This window comes from Phaethon aethereus, assembly GCF_964289735.1.
Source record: "Phaethon aethereus genome assembly, chromosome: 3".
In the NCBI taxonomy this organism is placed as follows: Eukaryota; Metazoa; Chordata; class Aves; order Phaethontiformes; family Phaethontidae; genus Phaethon; species Phaethon aethereus.
This window is the reverse complement of record NC_138576.1, coordinates 42,582,949-42,601,000: the sequence shown is the minus strand read 5'-3', so window position 1 is coordinate 42,601,000 and position 18,052 is coordinate 42,582,949. Positions and strand designations below refer to the sequence as shown.

General features: G+C 43.6%; 1 protein-coding gene across 1 annotated transcript; it reads right to left on the bottom strand.

The window, feature by feature from the left end:
- Positions 1-8,727: 8,727 nt before the first annotated feature.
- On the bottom strand, positions 8,728-17,347 carry GJA10 (gap junction protein alpha 10; the record flags this gene model as incomplete). The annotated part of the gene is made up of 2 exons (XM_081998133.1): positions 8,728-8,777; positions 15,970-17,347. 2 exons carry the CDS (start codon positions 17,345-17,347, stop codon positions 8,728-8,730), a joined length of 1,428 nt encoding a protein of 475 aa, XP_081854259.1.
- Between the last annotated feature and the right edge of the window lie 705 nt (positions 17,348-18,052).

Below are 18,052 nucleotides of genomic sequence, written 5' to 3'. Positions count from 1 at the left end.
TGACTTGTAACCTTAACGTTACACCTGGTCAGGTGTTCTTCAGTCAGCCAGTGGCAGTGTTCATTTGTTGTCTAGAAGAACGTATTTGGTGCACACTACAGTGGTCTTAGCAGCAATACTGTTTTTAAGTATTCCCTCCTCTCTACAAGTAGGAGTTCTCTTCACAATGGTGCTATCCCTTGCTCAGGCAGGGAACGAAGCAGTGGCAACACTGTCTGTTTTTGTATGTTGATTTCAATCTTAACAGGGATGGACATAACACCTCTGAGGACCCAACCGCAGCTTTTTTCTCAGTGGCCCATGTCACAAAACCCTAACTCAGGAATTTCCTCTGAATGTTCAATTTTTCATTGAAGACAGCTTCTTTACACATCAAAGTTTTATAGCTAAACTGTACATATTATATATAATATATATAAAATATATATATCCATATGCAAAAGTCCCTGCATGCCTCAATTTTTCTCATCCTACAAACTGGAAGCTTTCATTTCTAATGTATAAACAAGTTCCAACATTCCTTTTTGTCTTCGATGCTAGAACTAGTTTGGTAACTTGTTACATGATAAATTTTTTTTCTTGGTTCGCAGTTCAGCAATATCATTCAATTTGTACTTATTTATAAAATTTTAATGTTGGAAACTTATTTGAGATTTTATTATAGACAATTTTTTTGGCACAGCCATTTTGTGCCACTTGAGCAATGTGGAGTTATTTTATTTTCTTGCAGATACTGTACAGTAATGGTCAACTTTGCCACTTGCACTGAGTTTCTGGTCAAACCTCTTTTCATAAATGAAGTTGTGACTTCAGTATAACTTGAGTATATGGTTTTCTTCGCTTTATGGCTTAAAGAAAATAGAAAAGTTTTAGCTAATAGACAAACACTCAGGAGCTCATTATGTAGTAAAAACGGTCTTGCCAAATACTGAATTCACTATACAATTTGTAAAGAGAATCTGCTTGAATTATTTTTATATTCAGACTTCTTTCTGTTTCACAAACCACGTTTAAGTGCTGTTAATGATGCTTTTGGATTCTTATAGGGGAAAGTATATTTCACTCTTTAGAGAAAAAAGTATTTGACAACTGGATCAGTTCATCATACGTTCCACGAAGTAAAGCAAATGGAGATCACATCAATACACTTGGGGGGAACTTTTTCTCCAGCCCCACTCTGCATCCTTTACTCATGGAAGCAACTGCTGCTCTGGCTAGTCCCCAGAGCCTCACCTCAGCTGTCCTCAGATGTTACCTGTTTTCTTCACCAGACCCAGGTCACAGAGGTGGGTCTGGTGAGGTCAGTGATCCTGCCTGGGTAGGCAGAGTTGCAGGTTCAGACCCCTAGTTGCTGACTTTGGCTTCCTTACAGAAGTCAAGTTAGCACCGTATTCTCTAAAAGCAAAACATATATCTGCCGACACCCGATTCGGTCGCTTACCCATCAAATTCTTGTGTTCCAGGATCCTCTTGTCCTGCAGCGTTGCCCTCAGCACAAACTGCAGCTAAAAGAGCGCTGTCTCAAAGGAGACTACTCAGTGAATTGGCTTAGTTGTAACTGTATTGGATTTGTATCTTAAGCAATGTTGACTCATGTTATGACTGTGTGAGACAGCAGCTTTCCAAGCATAACATCTATATGTACAGTGTAGACAGAAAAACGTCCTCCTAATGCTTTTTTAATAATTACTATTATTATTCTAAGTGTGCTGAGTTTTTATTTTGTGGTTCTTTGCCCTACGTGTGCCAGGTTGCGTGGCTTTATCCTGGACAACAACTGTCATGTGCTTTACTGGCTGATATTGTTTGTTCTTGCTGAAAAAAAATGACCAGCTGTTCATACCTATTAAAAAAAAAAAAAGTGGGGGGGAAGCAGCTTCTCAGAAGCACTAAGTGATAATGTGGTCTTCTGCGCTAACGTTTACACTAGAGGTGTGCGCTGGTGCTTTTTTGAGGCACTCAGTAGATCAGCATCTTGACCCTGGAGGAGGAATCAGCTCCCTCTCTCCACTTCTTCCATCTTCAGACTGTGCTCATGGACCGTCGCCCACTCGCCACAAAGTCTCGCTTTTACCCTCTTCACCCAAACTCTTGTAGCCAAGCTACCGAGGAGGAAACGCATATAGCATGTGCCATGTTTGTTGAAAATACTTTTTTTTCCCCGCATGTACAAAGAAAAACTAGTATATAATGTAGGAGAATATTTATGTTTAAGTATTAATCATTACTGTACAAAATCCTTACTTTTAAATGTTCAAAAGTATACAAATGCCATAAACTCCTAGTTCACATGGTTGAAAACGGGGGAGGAGTCGTCCTTTCTTTTTAAAAGAGCTTAACCTAAAAATATTTGAACCCCCTCCCAGCCATCTTTTGCAGGTAACTGACTGAGAAGCTCTTTGGCAGAGGGGAGGGATTTGATTTTCCTTTGAATTTGTTGACGTTGCAAAGCAGTTCTGTGCTTCGCAGAGAAGTTTTGTTTCTATGAGACCATGGTGAAAGCTAGAATTTAAAACTAAATGTGAATCACATTATAGAGTCATAGCTACTTGGGGGGGGCTGGGGGCGGGTGGGAGGGAAGGGTCAACTGACACAGTATTTTTAAGATGTTTTTCTGTTGCCTTTTTTATTTTTAAGTGACCTCCTATATATATGAATAGATAGAATGTTTTATGAGTATAAAACCAAGTTTTAACTTGCTTCCTGACATGAAGATTTACTCTACTAACAACTCATGTGCAACTGGTACTCTTGACCTCATTCCAACGGTTTAAAAAACCCACCCACAGAACTCATTGCGCTGCAGCTCTTAGGTTTGACCTGGCTTCATACTGGTGCTGGGTCTCTTGATTTCCTCTACCTTGGGAACTGATATTTAAAACCACTGCTCAAATAAGTGTCTCTTCCTCAACCTTTCTCTTGTCTCTCTCTCTTTCCCTCCCCCGCGAGCTTTTCTGGATGTTTGATTTCATTCTTTCCCAGTAGAAGTGGCTGATCTTGTGTCATTAATTCCTATATTTACATGCATCATGGTTTTTCAGTGGGGTTTCTTTGGTGGTGGTTGTTTTTTGTTTCTGTTTTGTTTTGAGGGTTTTTTTGCTATTCCAAACCACGCGGCTCTCAGAGGGGTAACTGGGCTAACATTAAAGGAAGACATTGGGAGAATTAGTTTCAGACCTGGACACCAGTTGACAAACCCAACTGTTCTTGTCAATGAGGTCAAAACAACTGACCACAAGAATACCATTGGAAAGGAAAAAAAAAACACAACCTGACTGCAGTATTTATGAATTTTAAGAGTTGGGCAGATGGTCACCATGATCTTAAGTAAGAATCTCTTTGCTTTTGTCAAAGAGGATACGTGCAGCATCAGTCCTGTTGGGTGTTGCTTGGGAATGACGTGGCGAGACCCCATTTCCCCACTGGGCGCCACACTGCTCTCATGAGCGTGCAAGTCCTTGAAGCTTTGTCCAGTCTGTATCTAGTCCTCCTTTGCCTTTGCCATTGCTTATACTTGTATCGCCAGGAAACCTCATTTCATTTAGGCTTGTTATGCTTTGTCAGGTGAGTACTACACAATATGATGTGTTTGTTTCTCTGCGTTCTCTGGGGGTGCCTTGAACACAATAAAAGCTCATTGCAAGCTGATTCTGGAACAAATAGGTAGTGAAAAAAAAAAAAAAGACAGAAATGAGAGAAAGAAAACAAAAAAAGCCCAAGCAAAACAAAAGCAAATATGTTGGCTGTGTTATCAGGAGACCCCAGTATTTATATCACAGACTTCCTAACATATGATGACTCAGGCGTCAGAGTTTGATGCTGCAGTATAAAACTATTATTTTATATATTGTACAAGTAATTTATTAAATGTCTTTCTAAGGGTATATGCTGCTTTTAAGATGCACTATATTTTTGGATCTAATCCTTGTATTTTTTTTTTCCCAAGGAAGTAAAATGTGCTGCAAAGGCAAGCCACAGTGATTAGTATGCTAACTGCTACTTCTCTTTAAAAAGGAGAGTGGGAACTAGATACATAACTTCGCTAAATGGATCAACTGCTGCCAGAGAAATTATTAATGCTGATAGTGTGGTCATTAATCTGGAGTCCAACACTTCTTCAAGTCTGTATTCTAAAGAGCACTTAAATAGAAGTTAAAATGCCTAGATACATACTTAGGTTTTTTAACATGTAACTTTATTATCGCCTAAGAAATAAAACAAATCTGCATGCCGGAATCACTATAATCCTGTAATGAAATGAAATCTGATCCACTAGGAGAAAGCACGGTGAAGCGTTGCAATTCCAGAATCAACGCCACGTCCTCCACTTGTGTCTTGTAGCCCACTGGGGTGGTGACTGAGAGAGAGAGAGAGGGGTGGGTTTGCAGGACGGAAAGCCTGTAGTGAATTCTGCAGTGAGACAAAGTGAATGTTTGCCAGGCTTCCACAAGCTCGCATTTTGCTCCGCTTCATGTCCTCTACCATTGCAACGAGGAGCGCTGCTTTCACCTTTTTTTTCTGATCTGAGACGTGTTCGGAGGTGCCTCCGGGTGAATGTTGTAGCCCATGGTTGCGGCATTTCAGGAATCTCTATTTTAGGGCTGCCGAGAGGAGGTTTAGCTCAGTATGAGCAGCGGAGCTGAGGGCCTTGCATAAGGAGGGGATCTGCTAAGTGTGGAGCAGTTTATTTTTATCAGAAGTGAGGTGAAACTAAAACCATTAACATAAAGAACTTATGCTCTCTTCCCTGCTAGAAATTTTCTCAACAGATTTTGACTTCGTTTCAGTTTTGTCTCTGCCAACACAGTCCAAGTTAATTTTATATCCATATATATAGTACGTGTATGTATGTATACATACATCTATAATTCTAGTCAGAGTGTGTGTTTGTGTATTTTCCTGTTTATAATACATATATGTATATTTATAATACTCCTTGGAGTATTTCATGACTCAGGCATCGGGTCTGATGCTGTAGAATACAATATATGTGTATATGCATATGTTCAAATACCGTGTGTATATTTAAAAGATCTATTGTTGGTGGACTGTAGAATAATTATTCCCTTTACTCTCAAAATTTTAATGGCATTACTAATGGCAAAGACTAAGTGTACAGTATTTTCCTACACTCCACCAAGATAGGTATTATTTATATTGAAGTCAAATAATGATATGCATTTTAAGGTATTACATAGATAACGTTGCCATTTTTGCAAATAAGATCGCTTTTTGGCAGGCAGGAATGCTGAAAATACCTTTTTATAAGGTCACTACCCCAACCAAGCGACTGCTAAAAAGCCAGTTAGACAACTCCTGTTCTTGTACGAATTTTAGTGACTGTGAGCAGAGCCCTTTCCGTAGGCGAAAGTCGCTGCGTGGTTGATGCAGTGCCACTGTTGTCCCTTTTGGCTAATTAAGGGCAGGCAGAAAGAAGCTAGCATCCTAAAATAGAAATGGCAACTGGCAGTGTTTGATTTCATTGATCGCTTAGAAGCAGAGACAGTCCCAGGCGACGAACCCAAATGACCCCTCCGTTTCGGAGGGAGCCGAGCGGGAGCTGGAATCGCCGGCTGGGCTTGTGGCTGCAGCCGGAGGAGCCCACCCTCCGGGACGTGGGCAGAGGAGGGAGCAGCTGCCCCGCGCCGGGGGCTGCGGCTGGCGTCCCCCGCCCGGGCCGGCGGTACCCTGCATTTGTGGTGCACCCGAAAGAAACGTGTGTGGTTTCTATCGCCTTCTCGCTGCTAGGTTCGCTCTGCCTGAAGCTGTCTGGATCCCTCAGGCCGGCAGGAACGATACTAAACACTCTGGTGATGCTCGATGCCTGGCTGTTTACTCGTAGTTCCAAGCATCGCCTTTGATTTCAAGGGTGGGGATGCCCCGAGAGTTTGTTCCAGAACCAGTTGGTTACAAGTGCACCTCTTATATATGCCTTACAAACTTCAGAGGCCATATACAAAACAGGGTTTTATCAGTGTATGCAAGGGGGTGCAACCCCTCTTCTCTTCCTCCCCAGGTCAAACAGTATGGACAGTTTTCACACATATCTACCTGTATAACCCTCTGTACCTCTCATAACTGGTCAATGACTGTAACAGGTTACATCAGGTGTTTTTTCTACATACTTTTTACACAAATTCTATGCGATTAATGTAACTTAATTCAATGCATCATTTTATTGTACTAGTTCTTAAGCTTGTCTTTTATTTTTTTTCTAGGTGACTGTGGTTTCTTGTGATTTTTATTGTATAAATAAATGAGGTGGCTGTTGATGCTTACTCTCTGTTACTAAGAATTTTTACCTTTTTGGAAGAAAGCATTGCTATGAACTAATGAATTTAAAACATCATTTACTCATTGTAAATACAGTATTGTGCAAAAAACAAAAATGAAAAAAAAACCCACCTGACCCTTTTCATTCATTTGAATTGCTAGTGTTAACTGAATTTTGTCTAGACACCATTTCTGTTGATGAAATAAAGACATATCATTATGTATTGTAAATCAACTCATCTTGACTCTGAAATTTATGTTGCAATTCTCGGTTAACACATGGGTTTTAGGTGAGGTTCGGGAGAGTAGGTTGGATGTGCCTGATACTGCCCAGTGAATCTCTGGACTGATGAAGAGATGTCCACTCACGTGGTGCCATTGCTAATTGACTAGTTGTCTTTGATCCAGGGATCCAGTTAGCTTTGATCTGCTGCAGGAACAGCTGAGGGTATTTCGTTGCAGAGGTGAAGTAAGTTGTTTGGGAAGATCAAATAAGCTGTATCTATACCCATTCCGCTAGTGCTTGACTTAAGGCAGTTCTGCTAAGTCTTTGTTTTGGTCTTCTGAAGTGTCAGTGTATGTGTGTTGGAGGCAAGGAGAGAAGTTGGGGTTCGTTTTCCCTTTACAGAAAACTTGAGAGAAACTGAAAGATGTTTCTGTAGAAACAAAAAAATAGCTGAAAATCTCTGTGTATTACCCAAATACAGCAGTGTTCCTTTCTGAAACAGGAACTTGTGCCATGGACCACTCGCATCACTTGGATGCTATTCCCACATGCAGGGTGTGGGGTCTGGCAGGGGTGTTCGCTCTCTGGGACTCCCAAAGGGGTGGCAGCTACCTCCTTCCTTGAGTTGGATGCAACCTGAGACCCTGCTCAACAGCTTGACAGGAGGAGGCGTGGGAAGGGGGGAGTGGTATGGCAATTTTTCAATCCTAAAATTTTCATGGAAGAAAATCAAACCTGTTACTTTCCAAAGTTCCCCATTTTTCTGAATCCTTCTGTTGAACATATATGAAGAAAGCTTCCCACCCACTCAAATCTGTCAGAAAATGTAGCATCCACTGCAGCTCCACATAGCCTGGCAGTAGAGACTGTACCTCAGCTGTGCTTCTCCATCCCTCATCAGTTGTTGCTGGCACTTAATGGCCACCATCCTAAGTATTTCCTTTTTTTGCCTTAAAATACTAAACAAATGCACAGGTAAACTGTCAATGAGTTCGTAGTGAGGCAGAATATGGATGTAAATGATGTGCACTGGAACAAAACCACTGTAATCTCAAGTAATCCTTATGCTTGATTTTCTTTTCCTGCTGCCCTGTCTCCTTCTAGCCTTGCCTTAGAGTTGTCAAGTCCTAGAGGATTTTTATGCTTGGGGAAGCTGGCGTAGCAAACGAGCTTCTTCCCAGCATCGCTTGCCGTTAAGGTGATAGCAAATGCAAGCTATGGTAAGATTGACAAATAAAAGCAGCTAAAAGCATGTGACCAAAAACAGGGTCAGGGGCAGTCAGAGGAAGGTTCTTTATTTTCCCAATACAGAAGTGGAAGGACTGCTCTCCTGGGCCACATACAACCCAGAAATCCAACCCTCCAGAGCAAGTCTGTCCTAGCAAACTGAAAATGAGCTCTTTTCGTCTTTGCTTGTCCTTCAATTCCTCTATATGAAATAATGAGACAGTGAAGGGAATAAGATTTTCATGACCCTGAGGTGATACTTTGCAGATCTTCCTGAACAGCGAACTAAAGAAAAGCACAGATGTTTTGCGCTTATAATAAATTGCCCGATTTTACTTAGTTTCAAGTCTGAAGCCAAAAGTATTAGCTACAAGGGGGCTACATTAGCATGGAGAGTCTCTATCAGAGCTTGAGGACCGCATTAGCACAGACAGAAGAGCAGCAGCGTATTCTTCAGCTGTTTTTTTTCTCTCTCTTAAATTCTCCATCCCTTCAGATTCCTCGAGTATTTCTGCCATCTTTTATTAATTGGCTGCTGAAGCCTGGGGAGATAGAGGCCACGTAGCCCTCCAGGTTATTTTCAAATCAAACGAACCCTTTCTTGTAGGTGCCTTGGGTCTTCCACTACCTTGAAGGTCTGTGGATCAGGTTGGTTTCTGATATGCACACTACTAGCATGCACAACAAGTTGTACATCCCAAAATGTTCTCCCAAAGACACAAGGCTATTTCTGCAGTGGCAGCACACACTGACCAGATCCGGCTTACCCTACGTGAGAAAAATCTTGAGTCGTGGAGCGAGCTACCCATCAACACCAGCAATCAGAGTGCCGTATGGTTGGGACTGGCATAAAATGGAGGAATAAAGTGTTTGCTTTCTTCAACTGTATTATAGATTCGGCATTATAGCGGCAGGAGAGGGGGAAATAGCAACAGACAGTCTGCTTTTTATCTCTCTGCTGAAGGTGGTTTGTGCTCAATCCCTTAGTTTATTTCTCCTCCTCAGAATGTCATTACTTTTTCATGATAGATGATAGTTCTAGGAGCATGCTCTGAAAGGTAACAAGAGAAAAAAAGCAGGAAGCTGAATTGGCTTAAAGGAGAAAAAAGAAATGTTATCAGAGTAATTAACCCAGGTTCCAACACACACGTAGTTGGGAAGGTGGGGATCTGGCATTCAGCTGAGAACTTACTTACCTTGCAGGGCTTTGTTCAGTGCTGAGGGGAGGGTGGGGAGAGGGGGAACACCTTGCTTTTAAAGCAAAATAAATACATTAATCCCTGAAGTAACTTGCCTGAAATCAATGTATCCATCCTGGAGCCCTTGCTTTACATGTTAAGGGGTTTTGTGTGTTTTTTTGATTGCTTTAAAGCCGTACAAAGACGGACTCAATTAAGTGAGTTCCACTTTCTAAAATCCAGCTTAGCCGTTTGTTGCTGCACAAATCCTCAAAGGGGTTCATTAGTTGTCAGCTGCTGCTGACCCCCAAAGTTTATCTGTGTTTGTGCAACTGGTGAACTGGAGTTTGTGCAACCTCTGGGTGACCAAGTAGCTTTTGCAGGATAATTGCTACGCTGGCTGCCATCACCACGACCTTCTCCTGAGTGCTCCGGGGCAGAATCAAATACAACTACTGTGGAATTTAATTTTTTTTAAGAGGTGTTTGCATAGAAAAATTGTACAAAACCAGCACTAGTTACCAGCAGCTGTAAATGTGAATACCTTTAAGGATTCTCAAATATCCTAGAGGAACACAGAGTTTTACCATTCCCTTACCCCACCTGTAGATTTTCCTGGTGGAGCTCAGCTGTCTAAATAAATCCTCTGTGGTTATTAAGTTTGTTATTTCAATGTACAGCCACTCTTATCAAACTGTAACCAGCCTCAGGAGCGAGAGCGAGTGAGCAGCTAGTTAAATGAGTGGGTATTTATTCCTCAAGTGTTGTTGAAAGGGCGAGTAAACATGCCTTGTTCTGGAGAAAACTGCAAGCATTCAGGCTGAATAGCAGCCCTCTCTTTCATACCCTGCTCACCACGGAGTATTTTCCCACTGGGTAAAAGGCTCAAAGCCGAATGGAGCATTGAGAAGTAGAAAAAGAACTGAACACCACAGAGGGATAAAAAAGCAATGCAGTGAGTGAAACCGGACCCAGTGAATCGTAAAATTTCCCCAACTTCGGCAGAGCCAGGATTTCAGCCCCAGAGACTTTCTTTCTGCAAAGGAATAAAATCAGCAGCCCTATCTCGGTCCAATTCTGTGAGCTATCAGCTTTACCAGCTGCTTCATTATCAGCTTTATCCCCCTCCTTCACCGTGAGGAGGGGGCCTTGCTTTTAAAGATACATTGATTACTTTGTAGCCAAAAAACATAGACTTAAATAAATGACATTCTGAAAGCACAGGGCTCTCTGGAGGCGAGGGTGGGCTGACAAATAAGGAATGGATGTGACGGTGAGGAAAACTTGGCACTTCTTGAAAAAACAAAAATCTGAAGTTGAGCACCTAAAATACCTAATTCTTTCTGAAAACCTTGATCTAGTAATTTTGGTTTCCCAGGAGAGCGGTTCAGCTAAAGCATTGCTAAGAATATTATAAATCTTCTAACGACTTCCAATTTTGTTTTGTGATTCCAGGAACTTATATTGGCTTAGTGAAGAAATATGACCTTTAGATAGTCAGGTCTCCCCATCTTCTTGGTATATCCTTGGGTACTCTAGCAAGAGGACGAGCACAGTGGTTCTCTCAGTGCAGGTTTAGGCTTGGGCTGCAAATGTGATAACTTAGTTCCAAGTCATCTGAAAGATGGTGCCTTTGTGAGAAGAGTTGCCAATCTAGTGTAAATACTCCCAATCCCAGTCAACGAAATTAAAATTCATAGGTTTTAGAGGACATCTTAGGATTCTTCAGAAAACTACTATATATAGGCCAAAAAGAACCGATGCTGGACACACTCAGCATGCAGCTGGAGTCCTCTGCTTTAGAAAGGCGGGGAGAGACACAGCTAGCAAAAGACTTCAAACGCAGCTAGCAATGAAATGTCACACAGCCTCCAGCTTTTGTAGAAATGTTTGTGATCAGCTGTTGAATTGTGATGATCCTGTGACACTCTGAAGATGCAACACCAGGCTGTGGCCATGCTTAGCTGAGCTTTCTGTCATTCCGCAATTGCTCCTTTGGTTTGTAGAAAATGGCCGAGGCGACAGACTGGTTAATTGTCACGAAGGGTGACTGCGGAGGCAAAGCTCTCTCCCTCTCTAATCGTTCAAGCTCTTATTTTCATATCCCCAGACAGAAAAAGAGAGTCATTTGGTGGTCCCAATGGCTTCACACAGCCTTGCACACATCAGGCAGTGAGACAATACTCCTTAGTGCAGTGCTCCAAGAGCTAGATGACTATTATACACTGTAATTTCTGGCCCTGCCTGTTTTCAAGAAAGCAAAGATTGTATCTGTACTAACTATATACTGACCTTTGACTGCATCAGCCTATTAATTTTATCAGACTTAAAAATACTATTGTGCAAATTATTGGTGCAAATTATTCTTTTCCTCATAATATCGTGTGCAGAATCCTACTGACAGCAGCATAATTCCTACACACCTTTGTTATGTCTCTAACTCCCAATTGTCATTTCTGACTGTAGCTATGCTAAACTCAGTGCAGCTCTTTTCGCTGAGTTATGTGTGAAAAGCAGTCATTTAAGACCAGCTTGCCTGAGGGAAGCTGGCAGCCTAGAACCATGCAGAAGGTGCCCCTTTGCTCCACAGCTGTATCTCCCCTTAAATAAAAGTTAAAATGTGGTGAGATTGCAAACCTTAGGGCAGAACTATGTGTGTACCCACGATAACAGTTAGAAGATAAGATACTATTTATTCTTTAAGGTGTATCCTCAAAGTGAGCCTTGGAAATTATTAGCTAGGAGCCAGTTATCAGTGAACAAATTATTTGCTATCACTTCAAAGCATACTGACAGCGTTCCTCAGTACCATGGTTTTGTAGGCTTGCAGATATCATGTTTTCAGCTGAAATTACCCTGTCAATGTAGGGGTTTGTAACGTTATTTATCGCAGGTCTTCACTGAGTTGAGATTAGCTCACCTGTATAGTCGGTGATGCTCTTGTCATTGTGTTTAGGTGGACAGAAATCAGTTGGAAGTTACCCTCATGTCATGCAGCTGGTCCCTCCTCCTACGCTTTGCTGTGTGCTTTCTCTGATGCAATGAAGGTCCAGTTTTAGTGGTCTGTCTTCAGAACCTAATAGATCTGAAGTTTGACCAGCAGTGGCTGAAGGAAAAGGGGTTTTTTTCCCAATGGATCAGAGACTCTTGAGAAGCCTTTAAGCCTAACAGGTTTTTCAAGATTTCTGCCTCTCTCATTTTTGCTTCCCAATATGAATAATGGATAACTTTGGACAACGCAGTGGCCAACAAAATGAATAGACTATGAAGAGTGAGTGGTTTGGGTGTAAAACTAAACAGTGGGAATATAAATATTTTTTCAAGGTTTTATGTCAGAGTTGGACATGAAATGAAGAAATGGCTCTTCACCTCTACTGGTCTCAGACAAGGAAGTTTTAAATAGAATCACTGAATAGTTTGGTCTGGAAGGGACCAATTAAAGGCCGACTAGTCCTACTCCCCTGCAATGAGCAGGGACAGCTTCAACTAGGTCAGGTTGCTCAGAGCCCTGTCCAACCTGACCCTGAATGTTTCCAGGGATGGGGCGTCTACCACCTCTCTGGGCAACCTGTGCCAGAGTTTCACCGCCCTCATTCTGAAAAATTTCTTCCTTAGATCTAGTCTGAAACTACCCTCTTTCAGTTTAAAGCCGTTACCCCTTGTCCTATCACAACAGGCCCTGATGAAAACTCTGTCCCCGTACTTCTTATAAGCCCCCTTCAAGCACCGAAAGGCTGTGATAAGGCCTCCCTGGAGCCTTCTCTTCTCCAGGCTGAACAACCCCAACTCTCTCAGCCTGTCCTCACAGGAGAGGTGTTCCAGCCCTCTGATCATCTTTGTGTCCCTCCTCTGGACCCTCTCCAACAGGCCCATGTCTTTCCTGTGCTGAGGGCTCCAGAGCTGGATGCAGGACTCCAGGTGGGGTCTCACCAGAGCGGAGTAGAGGGGCAGAATCACCTCCCTCGACCTGCTGGCCACGCTGCTTTGGATGCAGCCCAGGATACGGTTGGCCTTCTGGGCTGCAAGCACACATGCCGGTTCATGTCCAGCTTTTCATCCACCAGTACCCCCAAGTCCTTTTGGGCAGGTCTGCTCTCAATCCCTTCATCCCCCAGCCTGTATTGATAGCAGGGGGTTGCCCGAACCCAGGTGCAGCACCCTGCACTTGGCCTTGTTCAACCTCATGACACTCACATGGGCCCATTCTTTGAGCTTGTCCAGGTCCTTCTGGATGGCATCCTGTCCCTCAGGCATGTCAACTGCACCACTCAGCTTGGTGTCATCTGTAAACTTGCTGAGGGTGCACTTGATCCCAGTGTCTATGTCACTGATGAAGATATTAAAGAGTACTGGTCCCAGTACTGTTCCCTGAGGGACACCACTCGTCACCGGTCTCCATCTGGACATCGAGCTGTTGAGCACTACCCTCTGGATGTGACCATCCAACCAATTCCTCATCCACCCAAGAGTCCATCCATCAAATGCATCTCTCTCCAATTTAGAGAGAAGGATGTTGTGGGGGACTGTGTGAAAGGCCTTACAGAAGGGTTTGTGAGGGTTTTGTGTGAAGGATTGAATGCATTCTCTCCTAAGGGGCCAAAGTAACATTTCCTCCAAAGAGGAGGTCCTGAGAAGAATTTCCTGTTCTTTTTGAGGGATGAAGTTCTGTACTTCCATGGAAAAAATCACTTGTATCATGACTTGGCCAACTGCTCTCCATCACCTGGTCTTCATGGTTTGATCAAGAGGGTGCAACGGATTATGAGAGGTAACTGTTACAACATTTAGTTGTCCCTAATAATAATTATTTCTCTGTTGGAGACTCAAGTTTGGTGTGGAAATGACCTCGATAATATTGCCTAAGATAATTCTCATCACTGTCTAGAAGTCAAGCATCCGTAGTTGTACTATTAGACCTGTTCGGCGCTTTCAATGCCACGACTCACAGGAGGCGGTTGACTTGTATGCAGACTCTTGTAGTGTCAGATCGATTGATTTTGTGTAGCTTTGAGATTTTCTTTCAGCCAAGAAAGCTATGGTGGTTGTGGGCCGTTGCAGTTGTCCTGCTATCTTAGCACAGAGCGTGGGTATGTGTTTGATTGGAGGTTGCTAGAATGGTTGTTGAGGTATAGAAAGTGATATTTTCAATATTGAGTTGATACTCCGCTGTCATCAAGCTAATGCAAAGAATGCTACAGCCAAATTCTGGCAGAATGGTATGGATGAGGGGAAAAAGAAAACGTTCGAACCAGTATGGAGGTAAAGATGATCATCTGGGAAAACTACCAAAGAAAATTTAAGAACGGTGTCAGTTCCACTATGGTTTTGCTCCATTTGGCTATCCAGCTTAGATTAGGAAAATCCAGGTTAGAATAGGCTGTATTTTGGCTGTTTAGAAAATGTTTGTGCATGTGCATTCATTATTACTTTAAAAAATGTCTGTCCTCTCTCTGCATTACTGTTGCAAGTCACTATTAATCAGGCAAGGCAGTAGTTAATTTTTTTGTGTGTGTGTTTCAGTTGGAATTTTTAAATACAATTCCTTTTAAGTACGTTTTTTTAATACACTCACTAATTTTTCAATGCTCTTGTCACACAGGTTAATCTAATCACACATTTTTTTCTTACCAAATCCATGCTGCTTGCCTTTGACAACCAAGACTAAATAGTGAATATAGGAATTGAGAAATATAGATCAGAAGGATATACAAGCTTTAATGCCCAGATCCAGCATTTTTATGGTGCACCAACGTATTTGTGCATTGAAATTGGTGTTTATAAAATGCCTTAGCAATCCTAGCAGTAAAGTGCATGTGGCAAAATATTGACTGAATTGCACCTTTACTTTAAAATATCGTGTGCTGTAAACAGGAAGCAACAGGTAGCATACCTACATGGGTGATATTTTAAAATGCTAGTACCAGTCCCATACATAATGATCCCCAAAGAGGATCAGTATGCCAGAAGAGTGTTACTTGCCCAAGTAATGATGTTGCTTTGCAAACTGACTACATTTCTCTGCAAGACCTCCCCTGGAAGATAGCACCATTGTCATTAAACAGTAAAAGCTGCCAGGCAGCTTCTGCATGTTCTCAACAGGGTGCTACGAAATTCTGTCTTGCTTAACACCTTTTTGCACTTCACCTTTTTAAAGAACCTTCTCATCTGAGTATCAAAAATCAGCAGATGAACAGATTGGGCTCCAGGCCCTCTTCCTATATTAGAAATGGCCAAGTGGAAAGTGATCAAATTGCATCTAAGTGACAGTTTAATATGGCTTATGCTGAATGTTTTTATACTATAACTCCATGAAAACTGGAACCCAGAAACAGTTTGTTGATGAGCAATCTGCAAGATCTGCGAGAGTATCTTCTGCTTCTTAACACAAAAGATTGATTTTTTTGTTTGGTTTTGGTTTCACATTTTGTTTCTAGGAAAAGTATTTATTTTTTAGGAAGGGTGAGAACAGATTGAACAGAATTGATAACTTTGAGTATTGTGTGAAGTAATCTTCTCTTTATTACATGCCCTATAAAAAGATATTTAAGGGCTTGCTCCTGCAGGCATTTTTAAAGGAGTTTTTTTGTTCTCAGAGGACAAATCCCGTGATCCAGGGCAATCGGAATTCAAATTACTTTTAAAAAAGCCTCTTTGGTTCTTGAATGCAAGCACCATATCTTATCAACACTGACTGTAAGCAAACTTAGAGTGTGTGGCCAAAGAATAGGAACAGCTGCTGAAAATGCAGTGCTGCAGTCATTGGCTCTGGCACTGTGATTTTTTGCTGGTTTATATGTAGGTCTGTTTTGATTTATTCATTGAGCAACTATTCAGCTCGGTGGTCGTCCCTGGGAGAAACCCCTTGAAGCTGAGAGAAGTTGAGCCGTTGAAGTCAACACACTCGAGGCTTCTCTCTCTTACAGCCTCAGGCAGGCCGGGGCTGAACAAGTTTCTCCTGGGACAGACCTCGCCGAGTCGATTGGGATGGTGTAGTGAGTATAAACAACCTGAGATTCGGTGACCCCCTCCCCGCCGCGGGCTGCCCCGGGGGCCGCGGGGAGCTACTTGCCATCGACACGCGGCGTCCCATGGCGGCGGCCGGCGGCGGGCTGCTGGGCGGGCTGCCCTCTTCGCGGCGCTTCCTCTCCGAGTCGGAGCCGGAGCCAGGGCCGGGGCCGGAGCCGCTGCGGGAGGCGGTGCTCTCGCTGTCGCTGCCCGCCCGGCTCCCGGTGAGGACGCGGGAGAGGAAGCTGGACTTGCGAGTGGCCGGGCAGTGTCCGCTGTCCGGGGAGTCGCCGAGCTCCTCTTCCAGGTCGCGGCGGATGCTCAGCCGGCTGTGCTTGCGGGGCGCCCGGCGGGACGCCCCCGCCGCCGCCCCGGTGCCGCCGCCCGCCGCGGCCCGCGGCGCCTCCTCGCTGCTGGAGGAGGGGGCCGGCCGCTGTCCGCGGTGCTGACCCGCGCCGTGCCGGCGGCGGGCCGGGGGCGGGGCGGCGTGGAGCTCTCCGCGGTGCTGGCGGCCCGGCGGCCCCGCCGCGGCGGGAGCGGGAGCGGCGGCGGGAGCGTGGGGCGGCGGCGGCGGCGGCGGCGGGGCGGCGGCGGGGCGCGGCGGAGAGGCGTCGCCGAGCGGGCAGGCCGGCGGCACGACGGAGCTCTTCTTGGAGTTGTAGAGGCTGGTCTCCTCCTCGGCGGGGCCCGCCGGCCGCCGCGGCCGCCCGTAGAGGCTCTTCTGGATCTTCTTGAGGCCCAGGTGAGCGATTTCTAGGATGTTGAGGAACAGGGAGACCGCGGCGATGCTGTTCATGAAAACCATAAAGATGGTCTTCTCTGTGGGTCGGGACACAAAACAATCCACCGTGTTAGGGCAAGGGGGCCGAGTGCATTTGTAAAGGGGGGACATGTGAAACCCATATAAAAGATACTGACCTATCATAAAGCCCACTTCAACCACCGACCGGGTCAGGATATGTAGGACATAGGTGCGCAGCAGGGACCCTCTCAGGGGTGCCTTATTCACTTTCTTCTGTTCTTCCAGCTTACGCAGTTCTCTCTCCACTCTCCTGTGTTCCTCGGGTATGGGCTCCAGATCTTCTAGCTGAGCCCGCAGGTGGGCTTTCCTCTTCTGTCGCTCTTTTTCGAGAGCCCTTAACCTATAGAGTGCATGGCCCATGTAGACTAGAGATGGAGAAGAGACAAATATAATCTGCAATACCCAGTATCTGATCAAAGAGATGGGGAAGGCTTTGTCATAACAGATATTGCTGCAGCCGGGTTGCTCTGTGTTGCAGATGAACTCAGACTGCTCATCATCCCAGACATCTTCAGCGGCCACTCCCAGCACCAGCATCCGGAATATGAACAGGATTGTGAGCCAGATTTTGCCAACTATGGTGGAGTGGATGTGCACTTCTTCAAGGATGCTGCCCAAAAGGTTCCAGTCCCCCATGGTCAGAAGTTCATATCTGAAAGAGAAAAAAAGGATGTTATTTTAATACAATACTGGATTTCTTTTGGAAATGGCCTTTTTATTATTTTTTTTAAGCATCTTTCATATACATTATTGTGATAGCAGGAGAGCTCTTAGAAGTTCATCGTTATTTTCTACTTAATGGGTCTATAAATGAAGGCAGACTTTATGATTACTGGTAAAAGATGCAAATGTGAGATCATTTTAAGCTTAAGAGAGATTGATTTCAGCTGTAAGCCACAATATGTCTTAACTGCCTACAGTTTTACCCTATTTTCTTCCCACTAGGAAAGAAGACTTTTTCTTCACTTTGCAAATCCTTTGCCAAGTATAGTTTAATTCTACACCCACTCCATTCCACTGTCTGTGGCTGTGCCATAGTTTTGGGTGAAAAACAACTAAAATAATATATAATGCTCATGGCTTTCATTTGTTTGATAAAGTCTTGAGATATATCCTATAACTGTGACAGAAAAATGTTTCATTTTGTACACCAAGATAATAGTGCCATTATTAGTGCCATCCATTCAATATTTTCCCAAGTTTCTCCCATCGAGCACATTTGTATTTGTAAAAATACAAATACAGAGCTAATTTACACATAGCTGTGCATGTATAAATAGTCTCAGTTCTAGGATAATGTTAATAAACTAAGAGTGCTTACTAAGATTAATATCTTTAATT